This window comes from Phalacrocorax aristotelis, chromosome 8, assembly GCF_949628215.1.
Source record: "Phalacrocorax aristotelis chromosome 8, bGulAri2.1, whole genome shotgun sequence".
In the NCBI taxonomy this organism is placed as follows: domain Eukaryota; kingdom Metazoa; phylum Chordata; class Aves; order Suliformes; family Phalacrocoracidae; genus Phalacrocorax; species Phalacrocorax aristotelis.
The window spans coordinates 32895867-32923372 of record NC_134283.1 but is presented as its reverse complement, the minus strand read 5'-3'; the positions used below and the strand labels follow the sequence as shown (position 1 = coordinate 32923372).

Sequence of the window (27506 nt, the reverse complement as noted above, 5' to 3'; positions counted from 1 at the left end):
GGGCCAGGATGTTACCCCTGATGATCTGTGATCTGGGTGCCCACGGTAGTCCCTGAAACAGCCACCAGCAGCTCATGTCAGTGCTGGTTGTGGCATAAGTTCCCATAGGACAGGCTGCCCAGGCTGGCCCCCAGGTTTGAAGAGGGACTTTGCTCAAGCACAGGCTGGTACTGAAAAAACTCAGTGGATTTTAATTCCTGCTGGTTTTCCCCACCTGCTTGTGTGCAGATTCCACATTTGCAATGAAACAGCTCTTGCTGATGTTTTTTCTGTTTCTTTTATCCTGCTTTAAATTAAATCAAGGGAGATGTTTTTATTATAAACCTGTGTTACAATACTAAAGGATGGAAGTAGAAAGTGCTGTCATATGTTCAGTGCCCAGCCTTCACATCTCTCTGGTGACCAGGCAAATCCTGGAGAGCAGTCAGCTCCCCATTGTGCTCTTTCCGTGCTGTTCCCAGCATCTCAATGTCTGCTGTGTGAATTCCCCAGGCACTGGTTGGTAGTACAGGTATTAAAGAGGGTGCAGGGACAGCTGCCTGAGCCCTGCCCACTCTTACTATCTCTGATGTTAGCTCATATACAACTGTGTCTCCTGCTGACAGGTGAACTTCTCTAGCACCATGAGCCCTTGGAACTTCAGGGCTCTGCTTGGTGCTTGGGGAGCACAGGCCACCTCTTAGCTGAAAAGAAAAAAAAAAAAGGGATGTGCTCTTAACTGCATTTGTGTGACCCAAATGAAATAGCAACAAAGACAAGGCAGCTTAGGCTGGTGGTTTGAACAGATCCCAGAGGGATTTTGGCACTGACCCTAAGCCAGAAAGCAGCCTTAAACCCATGTTGCGATTTCTCCTTTGCTGTCTTCATGGGAGCTGGAGGAGGGAACAATCCTGCCTTTTCTTAGAGTAGCCCTGCCCACTGAAACAAATCCCACATGCCTCTGAGCACCTGGAACCAGGCAAAACTCAGGGTAAGCTCAATAAGGCAGGGACCATCTCTTGATCTTGTACATTGCTGCATTCAGAGAGCTGTTACAGGGCAAGAAACAGAATTGGTTCTTTGTTCTGAAACACAGGAGAGCTCTGGCACACGTGCTCAGAAAATAAGAGCTCAGACTATATCCCTTGAAAATGTGGTAGGGAGTCAGACCTGAGTAGAGTGATTCTCAATTAATCTTGTTTGAGAGAAACAGAAAGATAGTTTAATTAATTTTATGATATTTGTATTTTGTTTTATTTTTTAAAAAAATCACCAGTGCTGTCTCTGCGCAAATACAAATGAATACAGAATGATACTGAGCAGCAGATGCAGTTCCCAGATAAATCAGATCTGTGGCTGTAGTGGAGATTACAGAATTGTCCAAAGTGGAGTAGAAGTACAGTGCAGCAGCATTGTAGGACATCTCTGTGGGATAGTCAGCATGGGGTTTCCCTGGGGGTGGTGGTGTATTGGGGGAAAAATGCAGAGACTGGGACTGGTACAAGGGACCCATCTTGTTGCTTTTTTCACTAGTCACCAAAGGAAGAGACCATGCTTTTGCCCTGCATGTTCATAGTACTTGCCTGACCCCTGTAGCTCTTTCGTTTTGTAGCTCTGTGTGATGGTTTATTCAGGAAAACATTGGGCTCAAGTCAGGATTTCCTACCTGGAGGAGTGGGGAGGGTTCTGTGTTGCTCACAGGTTGGCATGGGAGCATAATGCATGCTGGGCTGGGAAGAGCCGGTATGTCCTGGGCAGCTTGTGGGAGGAGTGGGGACAATCTCAGGCTGTGTGGGTAGGCTAGAAGGAGATCCCAGGCAGGAGGCACCCCAGAGACCATAGTGGGAGACTCACAAAGAGGTGGGGAGCTGTGTGGAAATCCCCAGCCACTCTGGGGGAGGGAGGAGGAAAGTATGCAAAGAAAATATAGAGTGTCATTTCACACACCCCCTCCATTTATTTTCTCTAAGCCCAAATCTCCCTCTGCTGCTAGTTTCCAGTGCTGTTTTGAGCCAGACTCCCTCTCCCAGGACAAACACAGTCAATAGTAATGTTCGCTTCACTTGCCTGTTAAAGAGCATCACAGCCACCCTGCCTGACCCCAGCCATCATCATGCAGGCTGTGCAGAGGGAGGAAGGATAGTGCAGCAAAAGGGGTTTGCAGCTGACAGTGGAGGTGCCCATAGGAGAGTTATGAAGGGAGGCAGGGTTTTCATTCTTTGTTCCATTTTCACACCTAAGCTCCAAGAGCTGGGCTTGTAGGACTAATGACAGCCTGCCTGTGCATGGTGGGAGACAGGGAGGGGAAAAAAGGTGTTCCAAGGATAATCCTTAAAGTTTTCAGGAGCATTCTTGGCATTCAGAGCATGGTGGTACTGCTAAAGGGTGGTTGCAGCTTGGGGGGCTTCTAGTGTGTGATTGGGTGGTCAGGAGGTCCCACATGACAGCAGCACCCCAGTGTACGAGGACACACTCCTGCCAAGGGAACCCCATATGTGCATGTCTGGGTGGGACATCTCGGAGCACGCAGCGGCTGGGGCCAGAGGCCAGAGGCAGAGGGAGGCATGGACGTTCATGGGCTTATACAGCATGGGGGTGGATACACAGCGGAAAGACAACTGGCCACAGATGCAGGCTTTAGCACATCCTTCCTAAAAAAAAATACTTGCTAATCCAGCAGCCACAGGGGTGTCTGCAGGTGTTGTAGCCCTGTAGAAATTTATGTTGCAACTTTGTGTAACATTATAGTGGATACACTAGCAAGTGCTATAAAGCATATGCACGCCTGCACCAGTGGGGATGTCTGGGTAAACACTGATGGATTTACCTTGTGCCTACTCTTCGACTGAAAAAGTTGTGAAAACCAGCATGTGCTGGGCAGAGGCACTGGCTAAGCTGTAGCCTGCAGTAGCCTTCTCCCTCCCTTCCAGCACTACTGCTGGGTTGCAGAGACTGGTCCCTGTGACTGTGGCCCCTCCATCCCTCTCATGCCCCACCATGGCTCTTCCAGCATCTTTTCATAGAAACACAGAAAGGTTTGGGCTGGAAGGCACATGCAGAGATCATCCACTCAAATGCCTCTGCCATAGGTAGGGACACCTTCCACTAGATGAAGCTGCTGAAAGCCCTGTCTAACCTGACCTTGAATGCCTCCAGGAATGGGACGTCCACAGCTTTCCTCGGCAACCTGTTCCAGTGTCTCACCACCCTCATTATAAAACATTTCTTCCTTATGTCCCACCCCAACTCTGCCCTCTTTCTGTTTAAAACTGTTGCCTTTTGTCCTGTCATGACAGGCCCTGGTCCTTCTCTAACTTCTAAGCTCCCTTTAAGTATTAAAAGGCCACAATAAGGTCTCCCTAGAGCCTTTTCTTCTCCAGGCTGAACAGCCCCACTCTCCCAGCTTTTCTCTATAGCAGAGCTGTTCCAGCCCTTGGACCATTTCTGTGGCCTCCTCTGGACCTGCTCTCACAGGTCCATGTCTGCCTTGTGCTGGGGACTCCAGAGCTGGCTATAGTGTTCCAGGTGGAGTCTCAGAAGAGTGGAGCAGAGCGGGAGAATCACCTCCCTCGACCTGCCGGCTACATTGTTGATGATGCAGCCCACGATATGGTTGGCTTTCTGGGCTGCGAGTGGACATTGCTTGCTCATGTCCCATTTGCCACTCACCAGTAACCCCAGTCCTTCCCCGCAGGGCTGCTTTTGATCCCTTCTTCCTCCAGTCTGTACTGATGTTGGTGATTGCCCCAGCCGATGTGCAGCACCTTACACTTGGCCTTGTTGAACTTCATGAGGTTCACATGTGCTCACTCCTCCAGCCTGTCAAGGTCCCCGATGTTTCCCACCACAATATCTGCTCTTGCTGCCCTCCGGTGGATCATGCAGCAAGGATCTCCCTATGTTCCTCTTCTCCATTCCCCATGGCATCTTCAGCTTCCTGCTCTCTCTGAGCCACTCCCCAGCACCCCATCACCCCACATAGCATCCCAGGCTGTGTCCAGCTCCCTACCAGCAGCAGAACAAGCAGCTTTTGCAATTTCCAGCCACCTGTATGATGATATGCAGTGACAGGTGAGCTAGTGGGCCAAGCATGGCTGGTAACTGAGCCTTTCCCTAGTAGAAGACACAAATGAGGGTCTATCTCTGTTGATTTTCATGCAAATGGTAGAAAAGTAGCATATTGGAAACTTCCACCTGGCTGTCAGATCTGGTTGGAACCACTCAGGAGCTTCCAGAAGCCAGGGTAATTGAACCTGATACACCTGATGGGCAGCATGGGGAAAACAAGTTGAAAAAGGGAAAAGGAGACAGTTGTCAGGACAGGTGTCACCTGGAGAACATGCAGCTAGTGGGATGTACACTGTAGCTGGTGTGACCACAGTTCCTGGGGAAGGCCAGGAGCCCTGGCAGCAACTGCTGGCACTTCTGAGCTGTGCAGGCTTCCCACTCTCAGCTCTTCATTGACAGGGGCAAGAGGAGCAGCAAAAATAACTGCCACCCTGGGAAGTTTAGGAAATAATTGTAATTCTCAGGTTTCCATCCCAAATGCACACAAGGGGTTGAAGCCAGCAGTGGTGTTTGCTTTGCCAGGTGAGGTTCCACATGTTTTGCAGGTGAATCAAAAGAGGTGCAACTGCCTTTGGGCTAAAATTACTGCTGCTTCTGACTGGTTTGCATTTGTCTGCCTGTTTAGGTGTTTGAGTATTGAGTGATTACTCCACAGCTCCTGCAGCACGCAGAGCATGTAGCTTCCCTCAGCTGCTACCCTGGGGCCATGAGAAGGTGTGAGTAGAGCCCAGCAGCCTGAAAAATCACAGCACCCTCTGGAAATCCCTTTGGGGTCATTGTTTTGCAGGAACAGCCATAATCTAAGTGGCACAGTGCTCTCCTAAGATTGAGAGCGGCTGTGCTTTAGTGTGGGCTACATTGCCTTGGGCAATGGAGGAGTTGTGCTAGTAAAGGAGCTCTGCTCTGAAGGGACAGTTTTCCTGACAAAGCCTCTGGGGCTGCAGAGCCAAATGCCACCAGCTCATTCCAGGTCCTGGGGAGTCTGGAAAAGAAGTTGCCTTTTTGGGGAGTATTTGAGGTTTTTCCTGCCTAATGATGCAGCCCATGCCAGCCCCCTGCCTGTTTGTGTGCCTTTTGCTCAGCAAACACCTCAGAGGAAACCACGGAAGACCAGCAAGGGCCAGATGGTTGCATCTGCCAGGTTTGGGGGTATCCTGGTGGGTCTTGAAACAAGAAAGGTTGAAGACCACTTAGAAGCTCACAGCTTTATATGGGACTGTGGTTTCCTATCAAATGCTGCAGAGAAAATGGTGCTTTAAAACATTATGAAGCTGCTCAGAGCCTGGCTTTGCTGTGATCATGGGCTGCAGCCCCATGGTTCAATTTTGGAGTGGATTTGGGGCACTGGGACAGGCAGGAGCTGTTTTGACGCTGGGAGAAGGAGTTGTCTCTGGATAACTGCTTTCCTTTCCCCCTCTTCCTCTGGAGTTGAGCCAGTCCTGGGGCTGGAAGCTAAAGTTTTGTAGCAATGTGTTCTGGTCCCACATCGCTTCGCCTTCCATAGCCAAGAGACCACAGAGCTGGTGCCCTGCGCTGTGCAAGATGCCAGTGAACACTCCTGGTCGCAGCGTTCACCCTTTTGTCTATTAGCAGCCCAAATCTCAGCAGATTAAGCATATGGGCTTCTTTCTAGATCATGTAGCCCTCTTCATCTGAGTGTTTCCTTCCCTTATTGACCATCTTGGGCCAATAAACTCTTTATATGCATTTCTCATGGACCTTGAAGTCTAAGTCACCCAGACCCTGCCAGGCAGGACAAAAGCTGGAGAGTCTTATGGATAAAGGAAAATATCCTAGTGATGGGATGCGTTTCTCATTCTGGACAGCCCCCAGAATACCAGAAGTTTCATCATCACGTGTTATGTATAGAAATGCTATTTTAGGTAATTTAGCAGGTGCTATGTATATTAGTTTAATTTTTCTGTCTCCATCTGCTTCCTGTGCAGCTGAGCACATGCCACAGCAGCTGCAGTGGTGCAGCAATCTGACAAATAGGCACAATAACCTTCCCAAAGAATTTCTCAATATATCCTTCCCGGCATGTTTGGGACATGGATGGCAGCAGGATGGGCTGGGTGAAATAATACTGGTCTCAGCTCCAGCTCATCCAGGAGGGCTGGAAGAGTCTCCGGGAGGGGGGACTGCCACAGTCCCCATTTTAGACACATTGTGGCCTTGTGTTCTGCCTCTGCCTGGCAGAGCAGCATCTCAGCAGATCCACTGGCTGGAAATAACGACTGACCAGTTCTTTGGGAGGCTGCAAATCTTCCCCTCCTTGCCTGCTAACATTTTTAAATCCCATCTTTGCAAAGTCATGATCTTAAAGCTGGGCCTCATCCAGGTTCTCTCTAGCCCTTGTATTTGCATTACAGAAGTGGCAGGGAATGTGTGGAGCTGGGGGAGCATGGGGGAAGGGCTGGCATCATTCTCTGTTAAGGAAGGGAGAAGGGCAGGAAATTGTGGTAATTTTGGAGCTGGTTCTGGTTTTTTAGAGGCTGGGGGAGGTGGGAAGATAGTAGGCTGTGGGCTGGGGCTGTGGGAGGCTGGGGTGGGTAGTGGGAGAAAGGGATGCTGTCCCTAGGGCTGCATTCCCACCCATGGGGCTGTGTTGCCAGCACGCCTTGAACATGGCGGAGGCTCAGCACTGGTAGAGGCAGATCCATTCCCTCTTGCTTGTCACTTTGCCAGCCTGGAAGCACGCAGGCTGAAATTTAACTTCTGCTGCTGCCTCCGGCTGGAACTGTGTGTGGGAGGCAGGAGGGGGAGTGGGAAGGGCTTGGAGGAAGCTGGAAGAGAGGAAATAGCAGTGCAGGGACGTTTAGGCAGAGGGAGCAGCCTGGGGCAACCAGGGGCTGCCTGGGAACAGGGCTGGAGAAATGGACTTGAAGATACCCCCTGACCCTGGGAGCTGGGTAAGGGTGGGGGGCAGAGTGCTGCCCCAGACAGGCTGCTGGGAGAGGTGAAGAGAGGGTGGTGGGAGTAGCAGCCAGAGCTGGGAAGCAAATGGAAGTGAAAGGGGAAGAGTCTGGGAGGAGAAACGAACCCCAGCCATATCTTTCTCCCTGGAGTGGGGAAGCCTGGGAGCAGCTGGGGCTGTGGGGTGGGAGTGGTGCTGGCTGGGGGGCCGCTGCAGTAGGAGCCAGAAAGCCCCAAAAGAGAGAGGATGATGAGAGTGTCCCGGGAAAATCCCCAGGCCGAGAGCTCCCCACAGCCCTGCCAGGCATCCCAGGGGTGCTGTGTTCTTGTCCACAGGGTGCTGGGCTGACCTTTCCAGCCCCTGGGGCTCTGACAGCATTACTCTGGCATGAATAAACTTCTTCAGTTTGTTGTGGCACTGCTACATCTTGTGTTTCCAGATGCAGAGCAAGGAAAACAATTTTTCAGGAATCCTCCAGGCAGTTGTGCAAATAAATGTTTTCAAGGCCTTTGGCTGCCATGGTGACAAGCTCCATAGCAACCCTGCAAGGAAGTGAATAATTCTGTGCTTGATATGGAAGTTAAAAGGGGAAGTGGTGGCCAGGTGCACAAAATAACTGTTCAGCAAAACACCCAGGTCTACCCTGTGCTGCTTGGGCAGATGCTTGTGGAAGCCCTAGGTAATGGGGCAGCCTTGCGATGCAGCACACTTTGGGGATGTGTCAAGGCTGCAGGGCAAACTTTTTGTTTTGGCATTCCCTGATTTCTGTGTAGCCAGGTTTAATGAAGACGTTTGCAGGTTGTACACTGGCTGTACCTGCCTCTGCTAGCACAGCCCCTGTCCCGTGCTCCATGTTCACCATGCCCTGAGCCCCCTAAGATGCTGCATCCCTGGGTTTGTCTCAAACATGGGTTTACTTCCTTCCCTCGAGTCCTGGTTGTGCTGGAAACATTCCCAAAAATGAAAGCCAGCTCTTTTCTGAGCTTCGAAGTGTGCATTAGAACTGAACAGAGAAAAATAATCTGTCCTATGGGGGATGGGTTTTTAGAGAAAAACCTACAGCATTTGTATTAAAACCAGCAAGTCCTTGCAGTAATTTCCATAGGAACCAGCCCTCCTGTTCCAGGCAGCCTCCCTGCAGCAGCACCCACGGCTGCAGCTGAGTGGGGACCAGATCTGCAAGGGGGGGCTCTGAGGTCTGCCTGCCCCAGGCAGGAGGAGCAGGGCAGGGCAGCCTGCTTGCTGTTCAATCAGTGATTCACAGCTCTGATTCACAACTCCATCCTATAGCCATGGAAGACGGCCAGATCTGGTCATCAACTGTGTGCCTTTTTCCAATGTGAGAAGTTATTTTTGGGCGGTTTCAGATTACAGCACTTGTCTTTTTTCTGTGCCTCTGAATTCTGGATGATTGCACTGCACGTAATTGAGACTCTTGAATTTCCTGCTTAGAGAAGTGAGCTCAACAACGTTTCTTTTTTTGCAGCTGTAAGGCATTTCTGAAGTATCTTTTCTGTATGTTGTCATGGGGAGCAGGCATACAGCTTTGGGGCTGGTTGTCCAAAATCTGGGAACAGTGCGTGCAGTAGATTTGCAGAAAAGGACCTGGGGGCCATCAGGTTGAACATGAGTCACCAGTGTACCCTTGCTGTGGTGGAGACCCACTGTATACTGTGTTTTACTGGTAAGATTGTAGTCAAAAGGTCAAGAGAAGAGATGGTTGCCCTCAATTTGACACTTGTACGACCACACCTGGAGCACAGTGCCCAGTTTTTGGGCTGCCCACTGCAACAGAGACATGGCCATATGGGAGCCACCAAAATGATTAGGGATCTGGAGCCTGCCACAGGGAAGGAGAGGCTGAGAGAGCTCCTTCATCTTGGAGGCGAGAGAGCTAGGAGAAGGGTCTCATTGCTGTCTTCAGAGGTGCACAGAGGGTCAATGGGCACATGTCGCAACAAGATAATTTGGAGTAGGTGTTAGGAAAGGTTTTTCAGCCATGGGTGATCAAACACTGGAACAGCAGGCCAGAGAGATGGAGAAATCTCATACTCAAAATGTGGCTGCTCTGAGCCCTGAGCATCTACTATAAAGTTGGATCCAGCTGAAAGCTTGGTCCTGTTTTGAGTGGGGTGTTGGTCCAGAAATGTTCCCACCTTCATTAAGCTGGGTGCTTCGTGTCCCTCTCTATCTGAATCAGACTATGATTTTGTGATCCTACAGGGCATTAAGGGGGTATAGGGGTTGGCTGTCCCCCTGGCACTGGGGGTATAACTGTAACACAGGGGCCTGTAAAGTCCACCATGTGAGTTCACATGTGTTCACTCCCTCTCTAAGACCAGAAGGAAAAGGGTCTGAAACACTGCCCGCCTCCCCATCCTCTGGGGATGAACCTCTCTCTGCTCACTGGTGATGCAGGGTCACCATTCTCTGGGGGCACACACCTCTAAAACATGAGGTCAAAACAACCTGAAGACCCACATGTTTCTTGGTATAGCTGCTCCCCTTATGCTGTGCACTGGAGGCATTTGGCTGTGTCGCTCAATCCCCTCCCAGGCTGCAGGGACAAACCACAGCCCTTCTTCCCTCCCTTTCCAATGAGCCCTGGGCAAGTCTGGTGCTCAGTGGTAGCTGGCTCTCCTGTCTGTGCCTGCATGCAGCTGTGGGGCCAAGGGTCATTGGGGTGAAGGGTGAGGACCACCTGTTTAGGGAGCTCAGTGAGGTTGGGGGACCTGGTGCTACCTGCCAGGTGAATGCCCTGATCACCGGGTGAGCCTTTCCTTCCATGCACTCCTGCTGTCCTACGGCATGGAGGCACGGCTTTGACAGGAGGCAGAAAGAGCTTCTGTCCAGTGCAGCCTGTTGCTTGAAGGAGAGGTGGGAGGGGAAGAAAGAGTCTTTCAGGAGGTGGAAAATGTGATGCTGGCACTGCTGCGTCAAAAAGGAAGTTGAACCTGGGCCTCCAATTTCAAAACAGAGTTCAAACCACTGGACTATTACAATTTAAAATAAAAAAATTGATTTGGCACTTCCTTATGCTTTTCCTTTCCCCATCCCTGGATTCCATCGGTGTACTGAGGCAGCCTGCAGAGACAGGAGAAGCAGCTGGGAGGCATGGGGGTGTTTCTGGGCAGCTTTCCTGCAGCCCTGAAAAACCTGGAAACCTCAGCTGCCAGTCAGTGGGGCAGCTGGTGGGACAGGAGCTGCTGGGGTTAACTGGTGGCTGAATGGGTGGTGGTTTGCAATGGGCTTTAGGTTCCTAAGTCCTTTATTGGATCTAGCCCAGGGCTCTATTCCCAGCCCTGCTCATGACATTAACAGGTCACTGCAGCCCCAGGGCTGTCCCAACCTTGTCCTTGCTGCCTGCACTGCCTGCACGCTGCTTGCTGGCACAATCCTGAGTGGAGGACAGCAGTACCCGCGTCTGAGGAGTCTCAGTACAACCATCATGCAAGCACTGAAATCAGTTTGTGAGGTAGGCAAACCTCGCTTCTGGCCTGTTGAAACTGTGCTACCACACGCATTGTGGAGGAGCAATATAAATAGTTTTCCGGATGCCCTGGGTTGCAGCATATGGCTGGTATTTCAGAAGCGATGCTGTTGGCAGTGTTGTGCCAGGGCAGCCTCTGGTACATTAGTGATTGTTTGCATCCTCCACAGATAAAATGGTATGAGATAAGTGACCTGCACCTAGCTGAGGATGGATCAGGCAGGTAGTACAGAAGGGTAAGGGATGGATGGTCATGTAGTCCTGGCACAGGTCCTGTGTGTCTTTGGGCAAGTTGCTTAAGACCAGATTTTCAGCAGGTGTGGTCACTTAGGGTCAGAGCAGAGGAGGACCCAGGAAGCTGGTGTGATGTTTAGGTCTCTCTGGTGGAAGCAGGGAGGCTCTGGGGGGCTCTGGAAGCACAGCCCTGACCTCTCCAGAGGGGAAGTGCCATCACTAGTGAGCTGTGGCCAAGCACATCTGGCACTTGGCAAACATGGATGATGGGCTTGTTAGACTGCCCACAGACTACTGATAGTAACCTTGGTCACAAACCCTCCTTAATCAAAGCCTGGTAGCATATCCAAAGGTTTCCCAGGTGGATCTGTGGTGCTCAGCCCCTCTATCAGCCAGCCCTGGGGAAGCAAGGTGGGTCCCCACCTCCCTTTTCTCCTCTCCCAGTTGCTCCAGCCTCCCCAGGACTGTTTGCTGCTGGCTCTGCAGAGCTGGCAGCTGCTCTTGACCTCCCTTCAGAGCAGGGTTTGCAGCGCCAAGCAGCTGGCTCCATGCTGATCCCAAAGCCCATCATGCCATAGGATTTTCTCACCCTCTGCCTTTCAGAAGAAGCTATAGAATGGAGTTGTAACTTGAAATAGCTTGAAAGGTGCATCCACTCACATGGCCTACAAAAGGACCAGAGGAACTGGTCGTACAAGGGTGCATGCACCTCTGGGACTTTAGGACCAGCACTTTCTGTGGTATTACATTATATTGGTGGGAAGGCATTACATTATATTGGTGGGATTTTGAGGTGATGAGGTGCTGGCTGTCTGTGATGTCAGCAGCAGTTAGGTAGGTGTTGTGGAAAGGACCACTGAGCCTCAAAGTGCTTTTGCTATTGGTGGTTATCCTTCAAAAGCCTGGGGAGGGTTGGAGGCCTTTGAAAGTGTCTTGGCTCTTCAGTGTTATTCAATAGAAGGATTTAAAGACTGCAATCTCCTCTTTGCCAGTGAACAAGCTACAGCCTTGTCTTCTCATGCTCTATGACAAGCCCACTCCTCCTGACTAAGCTGCAGTAACTTGCTGTTTTTGTTTGTTTTTTTTTTCCTCTTTTCCTGTAGCTCCCAGAATGGAGAGGAAGGTGGAGCCTGGCCGAACAACCAGTTTGACACAGAGGTGCTCCAAGCCATGATCCTGGCTTCAGCAAATGGTTGGTCTCTGTCATGTGTGTGAAAACCTTGGCACTTGCTCTCACACAGACACCTCCGATGCATGCCATTAGATAAGATGCTGGTGGGACTTACATATTTGGATTAAAAAGTGTGACTTCAAAAGTCCTTCTTCAACAGTTGCTGGTGGAAGAGCACTGCTGTCTATGTTACCCTGCAGAGGAGAGGGGTCAGGAAGGATTCAGGCAGATGAGATGCTAGGTAGTCATTAACACCAGGTGTGCTCTAGGCAGGGGTACCTCTTCAACCCAAATCTGTGTACTGGACAGAATGTTATCTGGCTCATGATGTGGTTGTGTTACATGAAAGACCTGGTCTTGAGATGATGTTTTATAAACTACTTGGTTCCAGAAGGTCACAGTAAATGAAATGTCTGCTGTGTTGCAACTTGCTGTAAGGCAAGGAGGTAGGAAGCCTGGAAGATTTACTTGTGGCTAGAGGCTGGTCCAGCAGTACAGTAAACGACTGACTCAGTATCCCCAATAAGCCTCGTGCGAAGAGCTTCCTGCTCATGCTGGATCCCTTGGCCAAGTTGTCAACTCACCAAAGTTTGCCCCAGTGGCTGCTGCTGGCTCTTTGCAGTTGTAGTCACAGGGGTTTGGTTTGGGGTCGTTTTGAACTGGTTTTTTTTTCTGGTTTATGGCTGTGCTGTGTAGAAGCAGTGGGCAGGGAGGGGTGTTCCCAAGCAACCAAGGTCTTCATGGCTTTACACAAAATAAGTGCAATTATCACTCTGCACAGCGCTCTGGATAAACAGGCTGGTTTTAATACAGTCTTTACTTATAAATACCTCCAAGTCTTTTCCCCCTTGATTTAAAAATAGAAGCAACAGCACAGCCATAAAACCCTGTGCAAAATGCTTAGGATGTTTCCTTTGAGCTATTGGGAGGGAAGGAATCTGGGGGAGGAGGGATGGCTTTGGAGTTGCTTTCTTGGAAAGCTGCTGCAGCTGAACTTTGCTACTCTGCAGACACCAGGCAGCCTGGAGACACAGCTGCCGTAGCTGGGGAAGGGGACAAAGGTCTTGGGCAAGGGGATTGTTTACACTCAAGGGAAAGAAACAATGCAAAAACGTGTCTCTGCTCTGAAAAAACGACCAGGGAAAAAACAGCCCCTGGGGTAGCAGCATGTGGTTATCATCACCCAGTACCTCCAGATTTGGTTTCCTTGCTCACAGATAAAGCTGTTTTTCTGACAGCCACTCCAGCAGTCCCCAGGATCAGAGGGCTGAGCAGGTCCCTTCTAGGTTAAGCACTGACTTCCATGTAGCTGTGGGCCCTATTGCAGCACATTTCCCTCAATCCACAGGTCTCAAATAGTCCTAACCTCTCCCACGGCTTCTGTCCACCCAGGGGGTTAATTTAAATCAGATCCATCCACTAGATAAGGGCTTCCCTTGCTGCAGCCTCAGGGAGAGGATGGCTCTGTGCACTCTATCCTTTTCTTGCCCGTGCTGGTTCCTGGTTCCTTGTTCCTTGCTGCCCGAGGCTGGGTGGGGACACAGCACAAGCTTTTTCCACCAGCACTGTGTTTTCACATCTCCCCTGCTCTCTATCCCCCCCCCCCTTTTCTGCCCTCACTCATTAAGCTAATAGTGTTTATCAGAGCAGGCTTCGATTAGGGGCAGTGCTAATTTCCTCTTAAGCTTTGTGCTGCGCATCCTTGGGTAATGTTTCCTGGCTATTTAAATGATCTTTATCTCTTACTGTCACCTGCTGAGCCCTGTTCGAACTCCAGGGTGGCAGGTAGTACACACTGATACGGCTGATGGTACTGCGTGCCCTTTGCTCACCCGCACCTCCAAGTGTGAGCTGCTCCCGCACAGACCTGACGATGCTGATGATGCTGACTTCCACCACACCTTCTCAAGTTATCACCAAGCAGAGATCACCCGGGAGGCAGAAAGTCCTCTGATGCAGCTCTGTTCCATGAGCTAGGAATGCCCCCTAAAAGGGGCTGGTGCATCCTTACCCTGTGCCAGGGGTTATTCTTCACTTCAGCAAGAAGCAGAGCTCGCCCTGCTGTGCCAAGCCTGTGTGATCCAGTTGCTCTGAGGATTAAATTGCTTGCCCATGCAATCATCACCCTCCCAAGCCAGAGTGCCTGGGGAGCTGGTTCCCCGCAGGGCTGCAACCCTGCTGTAGGACTTCTTTTCCCTCCCTGGTTTCCCTTCCTCTAGATCTTCCTCCCTTGCAGCTGGGAACAACATAAAAAGGCAATGTTTTGAGCCATCTGAAGGGGTAGAGGCAGCTGGTAAGACAGACGAGTGAACACAGATGCTCCAGGACACTAGTCACTAAAGGGCACACATGCTGTCCTTAAAATACTCTTTCAGTGAGAATTTGTAGGGGTGCCATGAGGTGGTGGGAGAGCAGACGGAAAGGCAGCCTGAGGAGGTCCTTTTCCCCGGCACTGCTGCCTGCAGGCAGGGGCAGATGCGCTATATTGGGTTCTCCTGAAAGCCTCACCAGCAGCTGCAGCAGCACGTGCTCCAGGGCTGTCTCTGGCAGGCGTCTCCTCCCCTCTGCCCACAAAAGTGATGGAGTTGCTAGCTGATTATTTTTCCTGAAGCCCAAATTCTTGTTTTCCTCCTCAGGACAGTTTGAGATAATGGTTGGCTGCTGGTAGAGGCTGAGCATAACCTTTCCAGCAACAAGAGCTGAAGTGCCCTGCTTGACAAATGCAGCTCTGTGCCCGTTTATAAACCTCTATTGTCCCTGTTCTCTCTTCTTTTCAGCCTTAATGTCAATGTTACCTAGAAACAGCCCTTTGCTCTTACTGGGGACCAACTGGCAGGCTGGGAACTTCACAGGCAGCTTTTTCTCCCCTGTGAAAGCTGTGCTGTGACTGCAAACTAGTTCATGGGGCCCAGTTGTCCTGGATGGTGCTGGCAGCCCCCAGCCCCTTCATTGCTCAGAGCCCTGGTGCATCTGGGATGGCCTGGGGGGAAGCAGGGCAGCAGCATCCAGGGCAGAGGAGAAGGTGCCAAGTGCACCAAGCCCCCAGCTGGGCTGTCTCCAGCTGGGAGAGTCCAGAAAAAAAAAAATCTCCTCTGCTGCCAGAGGCCATAGTCCACCTGTGAACTGGTCCCTGCCTGCAGCCTGGCCTGACAGCACATCTCCAGCTGGCCTGTCCACATTCATAAAACCCTGATGGGTGTGGAGTTGGTTGTTAATGAAACAAACTGCTGATGAGGTGAGGATTAGTGATAAATATCGCTAATTGTATATGCACATTTCCTCCAGTCCTCCTCCAGCCCACCAGGTCTGGGATCCATTTAATGGGGACTTTAGAAAAATTCTCCTCACAGTGAATGCTTCCGTAGCAGAAAGCAAAATAGCATTTCCCTACACTGGTTCGTTTTGTTCATTCACCATCCTGTGCATCCTCCAGCCTCAGTGCACAATATCCCTCCTGTTTTCAGACTTGCTGTGTGTTTCCCTCTGCCTGCTCCAGCCGAGCAGCTGTAACTTTTCAAACTGCAGTTGCTTCATACTTCCGAACTCTGTGAGGGGATGTGTACACGGCAATATTTCAGGGGGTTGGTGGGATGTGGCCCAGCTTTTTGTTTAGCTTTCTGGCTGGCTTAGCCACCTCCATCTGCTCAGGGGAAAGCAAAAGCAACACAGAGGCATGCACAGATCTGGTGTGGAGTGAGGAAAAAATATGAGGGGATGAGCCCACATTCTCTGCTAGTTGTTTATTCCCACAGTCTCTCTGCCTGTGAAAGTAGGGAGTAGCAGCCCCAGACTCTGGCTTGGGCCCTTCACGTGCCATTGCTGGGTTTCTCCAGCCTTGCAGGAAAGTGTGTCCATAGCCACATGCATGAAGCAGCTAAAAGGCTGAGATGGAATCCACAGTATCCAATGCAAAGACAAGGTTTTGTCGAATAAATTCTGAGCAGTGCTAGGCACAGGCGGTCATGCTGGAGTAGAGTTGCGCAGCAGCTCATGGCAACAGCATTGCTTGTGCCTTGCCGTTCCCCTGTGCTCATTTCTCCCCCTGCTTCTGTGCATCCCCCTGTCTCCATCTGGTCTCTACTTTCCAGCAATGCCACAGCATCCTGGGGAGGTCCTCCACCCTTCCCCCACTCTGTGGTTGCTCTTTCTCTGCTGGGGCTTTGCAGCATGGCAGGAATGAATTTGCCTTCCCCTCCCCCTGCTCCCAGACCTGGACCATTGGATGCGCTTCTGCATTGATTTGCTTAGTGCTCAGCTTCCTAGAGCCATTTTGTGGTACTGCAGGGGAGGGATTTTCTTTCTCATCTCATGTGCTCCGCTCCCTGAATAAACCTGGCTGAAGGAATACTGGGGGCAGGGTTTTAAATGCAGCAGAAAAAAAAAAAGTTGGATTTCCCTTAATGCATTACTAGTAGTTGTGGCTGTACAATATGTTTGCAGTGGGCTGCTTTCAGGGTGTGTGTGTGTGTGTGTGTGTGTGCGTTTTTCTGCAGAGGCAACAGCCGGGGAGGTGGGCAGAGAAGAGAGTGGCAGGCAGGGAGGGGCTGGCAGCTCCATCGCTGCTGAGGCCAGAGCAGGGGAGGTTGCCCTTCCCTGGCCAGTCTCCAGCCCCAAATCCCAAACCTTTAGCAACGATGTGAGATGGAGACAATGGATTTTGGTGCTGGCTGTGCCATGCTCCCCAGCACACGTTACAGCCATCCTGCAGAACAATAGTGCTGAGGGATACTGAGGGGTGGAGCGATGGCTGATGGCACTGATGTTTGGGTTTGCCACCCAGTGAGAGCCTTTTGGGGCTGCTGGGGCTTGGGGTGGGCTCTGGCTGGCATTAACAACCTGTCCCTCTTTCCCCCCACCCTCTGGTATCCCCTACAGAAGCTGCTGACGGCAACTCGACCCTGGGTGGTGGAACGGGCACCATGGGGTTGAGCGCCCGCTACGGCCCCCAGTTCACCCTGCAGCACGTCCCTGATTACCGGCAGAATGTCTACATCCCGGGCAGCACTGCCACCCTCACCAATGCTGCTGGCAAACGCGACGCCAAGAGTGCTAGCTCCTCGGGAGGCAACAAGAAAAAATCCGGGAAGAAAGAGAAGAAGTAGAGAAGAAGAAGGAGACCTTAGAGCTACAGGGCAGCTGGCTTTAGCACTCCCCCCAAACCACAGCCCAGGCCAGAGGACGAATGTGAATTTTTTGTGATGTAAAAAGCAGGAAATGCTGCGAATGTATCTCATCATCATCAGAGCTAGGAGCAGAGTCTTGCTGCTGTTAGATTTCATGATGAAAACCAATCCAGAAGCTAAACTGTACACAAAGAAGTGCCCTGTGAATACTTGCTAATGTTTTATACATCCCTTGGGTATTAGAATATGCAAGGGTAGAAGGTCTTCTGCCACATCTTTGTATCTGATTTGCTCCCAGACAATCTGAGAAAGGCACAAGGCTTGTGCTCATCTTTGCCCAGTGTAAATAATTTTAAAGCAGATCTTTCAATTTATAGACCTTCGACCATTATTTGGAAAGGAAAAGGAAGTTCCTGGCTTAGAGCCCATGCTCCAGATCTTTGCTCTTAAACTTTCCATTAGTAAAATTCACCCCCAGTTAATGATAGTGATGGATTTGTTGCTGAGAAGTTGGTAGAGTGTGCTTCAGTTCCTGCTTACCTGTTACCTGGGAAAAAAAAAAGTGTTTATATTGCATGAGTCAAAGGGAATATGACAAAACTGCATCATAAACATTTTTTTAAAGTGCAACCACTGATGGCCTGAAATATGAGAGGAAAAAAAAAACAAAAAAAAAATCAATCCACACCAAAACCCCTTCTGATGTCTGAGAGGTAGAGAATTCAATGAGGAGTGTGCCAGGTGTGCGGCAGCTGCCCCAGCAGTTCTAGGGGTCTCCGAAGAGCAGACACATCTCATCCTTTCTTTGCAGTAAATATTTATATGTACAGTCAATGTTCTTCTGGAATTAAAGCTAAGAGAGTCTCACTCTCCTGCAGCCAGGCTCCTTCAGGCAGCTGTCTGGCCGAGTCCCGGCCAAGGGGACCAGGGAGGGAGATGATGCTTCATGTTTCTGCACACCGCATCTGCATGCATGTCCTTCACCCCACACCTGCACTAGCACAGTTAGCTTCACGGACCCAGAGAAGTCTTGCATGCCCATGCAGCATGGTGTGAACACACCGGCAGCCACCCCAGCCTCCGTGCTGGGGCTGCTTTGGGGGAGGGGGGAGAATCAGTCAAGTGGGATGGGGAGACTCATCTCTTCTTATTTGGGGTGTGGACCCCAGATAAGGGGGTTACTTGAGGTGTCACCCAAAGGGGTGAGATCTGTGGAGCTGCTGGCACATGACTTTGGTGCAGAATTGGTGAGCAAGTAAGTGGCAATTGGTTTGGTGGAGCTTGGGGACCAGACCCAGAGGAGGGACCCGAGGGCTGGGGGGTATGAAGTGATGCTGCAAAGCCAGTGAGCCGGGGTGACAAGGCAGGGATGTCTCAAGGGACCATGCTGGGCCAGACCAGAGAAGGTGATGTTCCTGCTGGCTTTGGGCTTTCCACCCCATGGAGGGAATTGAAGGATGAGGAATAGGGTTTCTCCATGTGCCCATCTCCCTTGCATCAGGCCAGCTTCCCATATCAAAGCATCTCTGAGTCCCCCCAGGGAGGCAGAGGGGGACTTTAGGTAAACAGATGGAGGAGAGAGACTGTGGGGTGGCCAGGAAGGGGCCATGCCAGGTATCCCAGGGGGTGTGCGTAGTTTTTTCCCTTTTTAATCACTAACTTGCAACTCACCCGAGCAGATCCAGCCCTCTTGGCCAGGCTCTGGCATGGCAGCAGTCACCCCATCGCTTCCCCCTCCCCAAACCCAGGGCAGCAGCAGCATCCGCCATGTTTCTTCTGGATCTCGCCACCTCCGGTGCTGGCTGCACTGGGAGCAGTTCCCACCATGTCCCCTGCAGCTGCCACTTGTCCCCCTCTAGAAATGTTGTAGTTGAATTGTAGTCTTTATATTTCTTTTTAATCTGCAATCTGAGGTAGCATAGTGAGTGTTGTGTATTTAGTGGTGTGTTATTTTTAATCTCGGTAACTAATTTGTGGACACCAGTATTTTCAATTTTCTCTGTATCTTCTTTCCGTGTGGTCTGTGCTCCAAGTGTATGTGAGATGAAACATGTTTGCCCTTTCAATGTGTCTAATATTGAATTATACTTATATATTATATATATGCTTATATCCTTCTTATACCCATATAGACCAATGTCGATGTGCTACATGCAAGTTTTATACTCTAATATTTATATTGCTTTTTTTCTTTGGGAAAAAAAATAATAAAATGGTTTCTTCTGAATAAACGATATTTATTCCAATGGGAAGAAGGGGGCACAGATGGGCCCTGTCCATCCCGTTGCTGCCTCTGTGCCAAGGCTGCCAGTGGGGGATGGTTCAACTGAAGCCTGGCTTGGGCAGTGAGGATGGTCTTGGAGCACCCCTGTCCTTGGGTCCCCCAGGCCTTTGGGCTGAGTGTGACATGGCCGTGGGTGGCACCGTTGTGCTCCCAGCTGACATTTTTGGGGAAAGGCAGGGCAGACCCTAGCACACCCCACTGAGGAGACAATGCTGTCCACAGCTACAGCCCCTTCCCCACCACTGGCAGGGATCCAGTCACCCTTTCCCAGCCCTGGGAGGATCTGGCCACCCTTGCCCATCACCAGCAGGGATACACTCTCCCTTCTCCAACCCTGGGATGATCTGCTTTTCACGGTGCCTAGGCTCCCCTCTCTGCTCTTGCTGGGGGGGTGGTTAGGCTCTGCAGCTGGGATCCCCTAGCCATGACAAGCCCTCCACCCTCTTCCTGTGAGATGAATGTCCCATGACTTGGGGTGTCACAACTGCAGAGGAAAAAATAAGCTGCTGCTGCGCAGATGTGAGGGGGAGAGTGGGGGGGGTGGGGGGCAGAGCAACTCCGGCAGGCAGGCAGATAGACATAGCCCCATCTGGGGAGGGATGTGGGTCTGGTGTCGTCCCCTCCATTAGCAGCGTGCAGGAGGCTCCAGGAGCCCAGGGCACTGGCCTCCCCTTCCTGTGTCCCATCCAGCCCCCTGCCAGTGCCTCCGTCCGGATTGCACCTCCATGGCCTCCACCCCCCTGCCACCCAGCACCTCCGAGACTGCCCTCACACAGAGACCGCCCCTTGAACCCCCTTGCAGACTGACAGATGGTCCCCAAATTCCCCTGCATCCCACAGAGACACACACCACCCCCCACGCCCACCCCCCAAATTCTGCTGCACTCTACCAGAGACCTCTGGAAATCCCCATAGGGACCACCCCTCCCCCAAAATTCCCCTGCACCCCACAGAGCCAACCCTCCTTTCCTCCTTGTGCACATGTGGATAGCCCTGGTCTCTCACACACGCACATGCATGTGCACACACGCACACCCACGTGTACTGACATGGGAGGGGGTTCCAACCACATCATCCTCTTTTGGGACAGGTGGTCGCAGACCACAGGGGAGTGCACAGGGGTCAGGGTGGCGACAGGACAGGGACCTGGTGCAGTGGGGCCCCTGTCACACTGTGCTCTCTGCCCCAGGCCAAAGGCCACCATCCCTCCCACGCTGGAGCACCTGGAGCACATTAGGGACAGCTCCGGGGGGGCAGTGATGGGGACCCGCCATTAATGGGGAGTGGGGCTGAGCATGTCCAGGTGCCATCTGTGGGCTGTCTCCAGCACCTGCACCTGCCAGGGTGACATCAACCCAGGGCACCCAGCATTGCCACCTCCTTTGCCAGTGACGTCACCAGGCACCTGGAGCTGAGTGATGGGGGCTGAGGGTAGAGGAGGAGGGGCGAGTCAGGCCTATGGGTCCCTGACTGGGTGACAGCCGTCACCAGTGTGGAGCAAAAAGGCTTTGCAGAGCTGCAGGTATGCATCTGGCTTCAGGAGCCCAAAGCCTCCCTGATGTCCTGAGCCCTGCGATGTCCCTGTGTCCCAGGCTGCTGGTGTCAGTGTAAGGATGTGTGCAATGTGAGAGAGCTCATTTAGTTTCATTTTATTTCTCCTCTCTGTTGCACTAAAATCACCCAAGGGTGCTGCGAAAACTCGGAAGGGAAAGGCACAGCAACACAAACCTGGCCAACAGGTGCTCATGAAGGGAAGCCAGTCAGCTGCGCTTATTAAAAGGGACACACTGGAGTGGGAAGGTGTTCACTGCAGCATGGTTAGCTGATGGAGGACTTTCTGAGCTAAGGTGATGAGAAAAGGGAGGCCAACAGAAACACAGCCTGAGTCACAGCCCTGACAAAAGGGGTGCAAAGAGGGTGACGAGACAGAGACCTCAGCAGCCACTTGGGCTGAGTGGCCACTGGGGGATTAGAGGCATAGCTCCCAGGAAGGGCGACTTAACCTTGGAAAGGAAGGCACAATCCTGTATGCAAGCTGGGAGCAGGTGGGGGGTATCTCAAGCCATGGTGGGGACTGAGGGACTCTGGCTGGAGTGGGACCACCGGTTACAGCCCATGTACCTGGTGCCGGCTGCTGGGGGGTTGTAGTGGCTATACCACCCCGCAAATCAGGTGTGTTTGGGGTGTGCATGTCTATTCACTGGCAAACTTTGAGGTGGCACAGCCAGCAAGCAGAGGGGTCCTTCGGTCCAGGCTGGGGTATCAGGCAGGTGAGGTTTCATTCTGGGATGCTCTGAACATCCTTCAGCAGACAGGAGTATCCTCCTCCACCCTGGTTCCCTCCTGCTTCTGCTTCACTCTGCTTCTAATCTTCCTCCGTCTCCTTCTTTCCCCCCTCACTGAGAACAGCTCGGCACCTCTTCCCTGTCTCCTGCTGTCTGTTGTTACCCTTCCAGGTACATCCATAGTATGGGACCAGGGGAACCTTGGGCTTCTTTGCAGGCATTTGAGCTGGAAGCCTTTGGTGGTGCGGGTACAGGTTACACTGGGGCTAGAGCTCCCATTGTTGTTCCTCCAGGGATTGTTCCCAACTCACTGCCAGCTCCTGGTGGGGCTGGAGCCTGCAGGAGCTGCAGGCAGTGATGGCCCCATGTCATCAGTTTGTGGGGCTCTTGTTCACAGCAGTCACTTTTTTCAGCCAGTTGACCTTGAAAATCAAACCAAAACAACAACAACAACAACAACAAAAAGGGAATTGAGCAAACCCAGTTTTCCATTGGATTTGTAAGCTAAGCTGACCTGTGGTTGCTTGGCCCCAGAGAGGGCTTGATGGGGAGCTGGCATCCAGCCTGCTGATGTGCTCCTTGACATCAGGCTGCCATCACAGGCTGAGTACCATCAGGCAGCTCCTCCAGCCATGACCTCACCCAGCAAAGAGTGTGTGTGGGGAAATCACAAAAAAAAAATTGCATTTTCATGCAGCTGCCTCTTGCCCACTCCTTTGGGGTCCCCAAAGACAGCCAGGAGGTTTTCCTGGGTCTGACACAGACACTGGGAGCTGCAGGGTTAAGCAGGGCTTTGTGCATTCCCATGCCAAGAGCCTGCAGCTGGATTTTTGAGCCTGACTTGAGTAGAAGAAACCCCAGGGAGCTGGTGGCAGCAGAGGCTTCTCTTCCCATAAAGCTGGCACCGGCAAGGAAGGCAGCCAGTGCTGTCAAAAACCAGTTAGAAATCTTGGTGTTTGGGATAGAAGAGGTCTAAAAGGGACTCGCTGGGGCAGTGGGTACAACTGGGCCGGGGAGGAGAGTGAGTGCCTGCAGAAAGGTGGTGCGGTGGAAGCCCTTCCTGCAGCCCGTGGTGCCTGGCTCCCTGCCGGCCCCTTGCCATAACATGCCCTGGGATTTTATTTCCGCCAACACAGTCGACTCCTCTCTCAGCCTGATGTTCCTGGGTGGGAACAAGAGGTGTTTCACCATTCTCTGCGCCCCTTCTTGCTCCATAAATCTACTTCCTGATGCTTTGATCTTGGTGGTGTTTTTTTTTTAAATAAAACTTCTTAAGCCTAGCATGTGGAGACAGAATGTAATTTGCCTTTTGCTGGCTGAAACCTTGTGACTGTGGTGAAGGAGAGGGTGGAGGGAGGGTACTGCCTGCCCTTTGCTGGCCTTGCCAGGGCTCAGTGGCTGTCAAGACCTCATGCATCATGTGGAGGAGCAGGGCCAGCCCTCAGCCACGCTGCGGGCTGCAGAAGACCAGGCAAACTACAACGTGGTGGGATTTTTGCCCTTTCACAGCTTGCATGACTTCATGGGGGCCTCTGCCATGCAGCTGCATGAGCTGCTTGGAGCCTGCTCTCTCTGCCTGTCCATCCTCCCTCACGGGGAAGAGGTGGAAGAGCCCTTGCCCTGGCCATACTGGCAGCTGCAGCCAAGACCTGAGAACATGGAGTGGGAGAGGGGAGGGCAGGAAGGCCATGCAGGGGAAGGAGAAAGATGCCAGACAGGACAAAAGCAAACTGAGTGGAGGTGGGGAGATGCTGTGGGCACTGCTGTTGGGCCATGGTTCAGCTGGAGGAGCTCAGCTCCAAGGGGAAACTGCTGTCCTGCCCCAGTAGCCTGCATACTCCACTGGAACTTGCTGGGGCCCCTGCGATGCCATGGGTAGGGCCTGCCAGGGTCACTATCACCGAGCTGCTGGTGGAGGACCCAGCCATGCACTTGGCCACCGCGTCTGACATGGCCTCAGCAGTCAGGAACACCCCTCCACTTCCCCAGAGCCCAGTGCTGGCCCCACAAATCCATTCTGGGGAGTCCCAGGAGCCCACATAGCCAGGCAGGGTGAATTCCCTTGTGGATGCACCTGGACCACATTGGTCCCCAGGGAATTTGGGCAGAGGCAGTGATTTGGGAAACCCCCAGCAAAAAAACAGAAGTCATCCAGGAAAAACACTTGTGGCCAGAATGTTCCTCCAGTGACACACACAGCAATGGGCAGGGGCTTCCTGTGCCCAACGCTGCCTGCCCAATCCTTCTCCCTTTGGCACATGCCAAAAGTGACTGTGCCCATCATGGGGAGGGGGTTTTTGGCACCGTCTCTACTTGAATGAGCAGTGATGCTGAGCCAAACCACCCAGGGCTTTGTGAGGGCAGCTGGGAGCAGGAAGGGGACTAAAGATGGCTGTGCTGCGGCATGTCCCCCTTTCAGAGGACAGGGACATGGATGTCACAGTGCTGGACACATGCCCCTGCCTGAGGTTTGGAGGCCACTGCCAGTTTTGGATTGGGGAGCAGAGACATGTCCCAGGGACCTCCCCTCCTCTCCCACAGGGCTCATGACACATGCGATTTTTTGGGGGGGGCCCTCTCCAGCGAACCCTGAGCGACACAGTGCTGCTGGCACAGGGAAGGGAAAGCAGCTGGTGAAGCTGTGCTGGAGGGACAGGACACTCCAATCTTGCCACTCCAAACTTCAGAAAGGACAAGAAGGAGGACCTGGGAAACTACAGGCCAGTCAGCCTCACCTCCACCCCTGGAAAGGTGATGGAGCAGTTCATCCTGGAGGTCATCTCCAGGCATGTAGGGGACAAGAAGGTTATCAGAAATACTCAACATGGAGTCACCAAGGGAAGATCATGCTTGACCAACCTGATAGCCTTCTATGATGGCGTGACTGGCTGGGTCGACAAAGGGAGAGCAGTGGATATTGTCTATTTTGAATTCAGTAAGGCATTCGACACTGTCTCCCATAGCATCCTCATAGACAGTCTAAGAAAGTGTGGGTTGGATGAGTGGCTAGTAAGGTGGATAGACAACTGGCTCAACAACAGAACTCAGAGGACCATGGTCAATAGGGCAGAGTTTGGATGGAGGCCTGTAACTAGTGGTGTTCCCCAGGGGTCTGTGCTGAGTCCAGTTCTGTTCAATATATTAATCAGTGACCTGGACGATGCAATAGAGTGTACCTTCAGCAAGTTTGCTGATGATACCTGGCTGGGAGGAGTGGCTGATATGCCGGAAGGCTGTGCTGCCATCCAACAAGACCTGGACAGGCTGGAGAGGTGGGCCAAGGGGAACCCCATGAAATTCAACAAAAGCAAGTGCAAGGTCCTGCACCTGGAGAGGAACAACCCCATGCACCAGTACAGGTTGGGGGCTGACCTGCTGGAAGGCGGCTCTGTTGAGAAGGACCTGGGAGTGCTGGTGGACAGCAGGTTGGCCATGAGCCAGCAATGTGCCCTTGTGGCCAAGGCAGCCAACAGTATCCTGGGCTGCATTAAAAGGAGTGTGGCCAGCAGGTTGAGGGAGGTTATCCTCCTCCTCTTCTCTGCCCTAGTGAGACCACATTTGGAGTACTGTGTCCAGTTCTGGGTCCCCCCAGTTTAAGAAGGATGTAGAACTGCTTGAGCAAGTCCAGCAGAGAGCTACCAAGATGATCAGGAGACTGGAGTATCTCTGTTATGAGGAAAGGCTGAAAGACTTGGGTTTGTTCAGGCTGGAGAAGAAAAGACTGAGGGGGGACTTCATCAGTACCTGTAAATATCTAAAGGGTGTGTGTTAGGGCGATGGGGCTAAGCGTTTTTCGGTAGTGCCTGATGACAGGCCAAGGGTCAATGGGCACAAGTTGGAACACAGGAAGTTCCACCTAAACATGAGAAAAAACTTCTTTCCTGTGAGGGTGACAAAGCAGTGGCACAGGCTGCCCAGAGGGCTTGTGGTGTCTCCTTCCCTGGAGACATTCAAAACCCACCTGGACGTGTTCCTGTGCCCCTGCTCTAGGTGTGCCTGCTCAAGCAGGGGGGTGTGTGTGTGTGTGGACAAGATGATCTCCAGAGGTCCCTTCTAACTGCTACCATTCTGTGATTCTGTGACACTTCCTGTGCTGCCCCAGCTCCTGAGGGCTTCAGGAAGCAGTGTCCACCACTTGTCCAGTGGCAGCTGCACAACTACTCCCCAGGATGTGGACAGGTGCCAGGGCTGGTGGGGTGGGGACCCTGCCATCATCCCCATCACCTCCAGACCAGGGCAGAGCCAGGGGGGGTCCCTGAAAGCTGCAATGGGGCAACAGGGTGGCTTGGACCCCCTCCTCAAAGATAATTAGAGAAGGAGGGTCCCTGCACTGCAGAGGGAGGCAGGAATGGTGCCAGGGAGGGAGAGCAGTCAGATAGGAGGAGAGGAAGAGGAAGAGGCAGGCAAAGCTGCATTGTACGGGGCAGCGTTGAGGGTGGGGAGGGAGGGGGAATGAGAAGGGGGAGCATGGGGAAGGGACCCACAAGTGCCAGACAGCAGGGCTGGGCCGGCTCCCTCTGACGCCATGGTCCCCAGAGTGGGGTACATGAGGTAGTTCACTGGGGTGTGGGAAGAAAATATTTTTTGTGCTGTTAATAAATAAAAAAGTACTTTTAGAAATAGTGCTTATTTTATCTCTACCCCATCCTTTCTTAATTTCTATTTTAGTTTCAGCTTTACAATGTACATGTTAGCCCAGTAGTACATGTAGGTAATTTATAAATCAATAAATATATTGGGGGGGGCAATAAAAAATTTGGAGCCCACTGCTCTACACGATGGTGGTGGGTGCCTCATGTTGTTAGAAACCAGAAATCCCTCACCACCACTTCAGCACCCTGGGGTAACAGCGCCTCTCCCAGCTGAAGCCCATGAGGTCTCCAGTAGCCCCTACAGAGCTTTGGGGTGGCCTCTGCAGAGCATTGGGATGTCCTCAAACCCCTAACCGAGCATCAGTCCCATGCCCCTCTGAGGCCTACCCAGCCTGGCTTTCCTGCATCTCCCTCGCCCCTCTGGTCAGGCCCAGCACCAGGTTTAGACAATTATTTATCATGACTCTTTTTGCCCTTTTTCACAGGACAAACCAGGTGCATTGAGCCATGGGGTGCCCTGGGAGACCCTGCTCCCTGCCCCACAACCCCAATTCAGGGCCGCCTTCTCTCCAATTAGCAACTCGTCATTGATGAACTCCTCAAAAGTCTCCTAAAAGAAAAAAGAAGTAAGGAGATTTGACACAAACTAGGGCAATAATCAGGTCTCTGTCCTCATTTTTAAATTATCCCTGCAGTCCTCAGCATCCATGCCAGCAGGGACCCGCTCCCAAAAGCACTGTGGGGCAAGCACTGGCTGGCCAGCCCCATCCCACACTCACTGCAGCAACGGGGATGCCTTGAAGCAGAAAGGGGGCTGGGGAAGAGGCAGGGACATTTTGGGGCACAGGCCTGGCTAATGGCCATGTACCCCTGAAGACTGTACCTGTGGGGGGATGGGGAAGACTCCAGCCACCCCCCCCCGAACGGGTCATAAGGACAAACTCTTCCTGGACTAAGCCAGGGCCACCACCACATGGCAAAGCATTTGTCCCTCCAAAGTGGCCATCTGGAAGAAAGCATCCTTCATCACAGCAGAGCAGCAGGGACCTGCAACTTGGCTGATTTCTGTCTGGGTCGACTTCTAAACTCAGCCGGCAGCCAGGCTGGTGGTTCTTACGTGAGAGAAAGGGCAGAAGGAACTCTCCATGGGGGTCACCAGGAGGGCCACTGCTGGCACAGAGCTGCCACATGGGTATGTACACCTCTGGGGACAAAAATGGTTTGAGCAGTGTGACCAGGGTTCTGCTTACACTTTTATCCCCAGGGACTATCCATCACGGCAAGTATTTGGATAGTGGGGGTGGCTCCTGTCCTCACCAGCTTCCCACCTGCCTGGCTTTCAGCCTAGGTTATGTTTGGGTAG

The 27506-nt window shown here is 52.2% G+C and overlaps 1 protein-coding gene across 11 annotated transcripts in view; it reads left to right on the top strand.

The window, feature by feature from the left end:
* Window positions 1–19213, top strand: part of LOC142061356 (protocadherin gamma-C5-like) — a 57083-nt gene extending 37870 nt beyond the window's left edge. For 10 of the 11 annotated variants that reach the window (XM_075102291.1, XM_075102296.1, XM_075102300.1 and 7 more), the window contains 2 exons: window positions 11792–11880; window positions 16735–19213. In XM_075102291.1, coding sequence (XP_074958392.1) covers window positions 11792–11880; window positions 16735–16961 — 316 coding nt within the window. In that variant the 3' untranslated portion in view covers window positions 16962–19213. The remainder of the gene's footprint in view (window positions 1–11791; window positions 11881–16734) is intronic. The other variant, XM_075102290.1, reaches the window with a different exon arrangement.
* Window positions 19214–27506: the final 8293 nt, after the last annotated feature.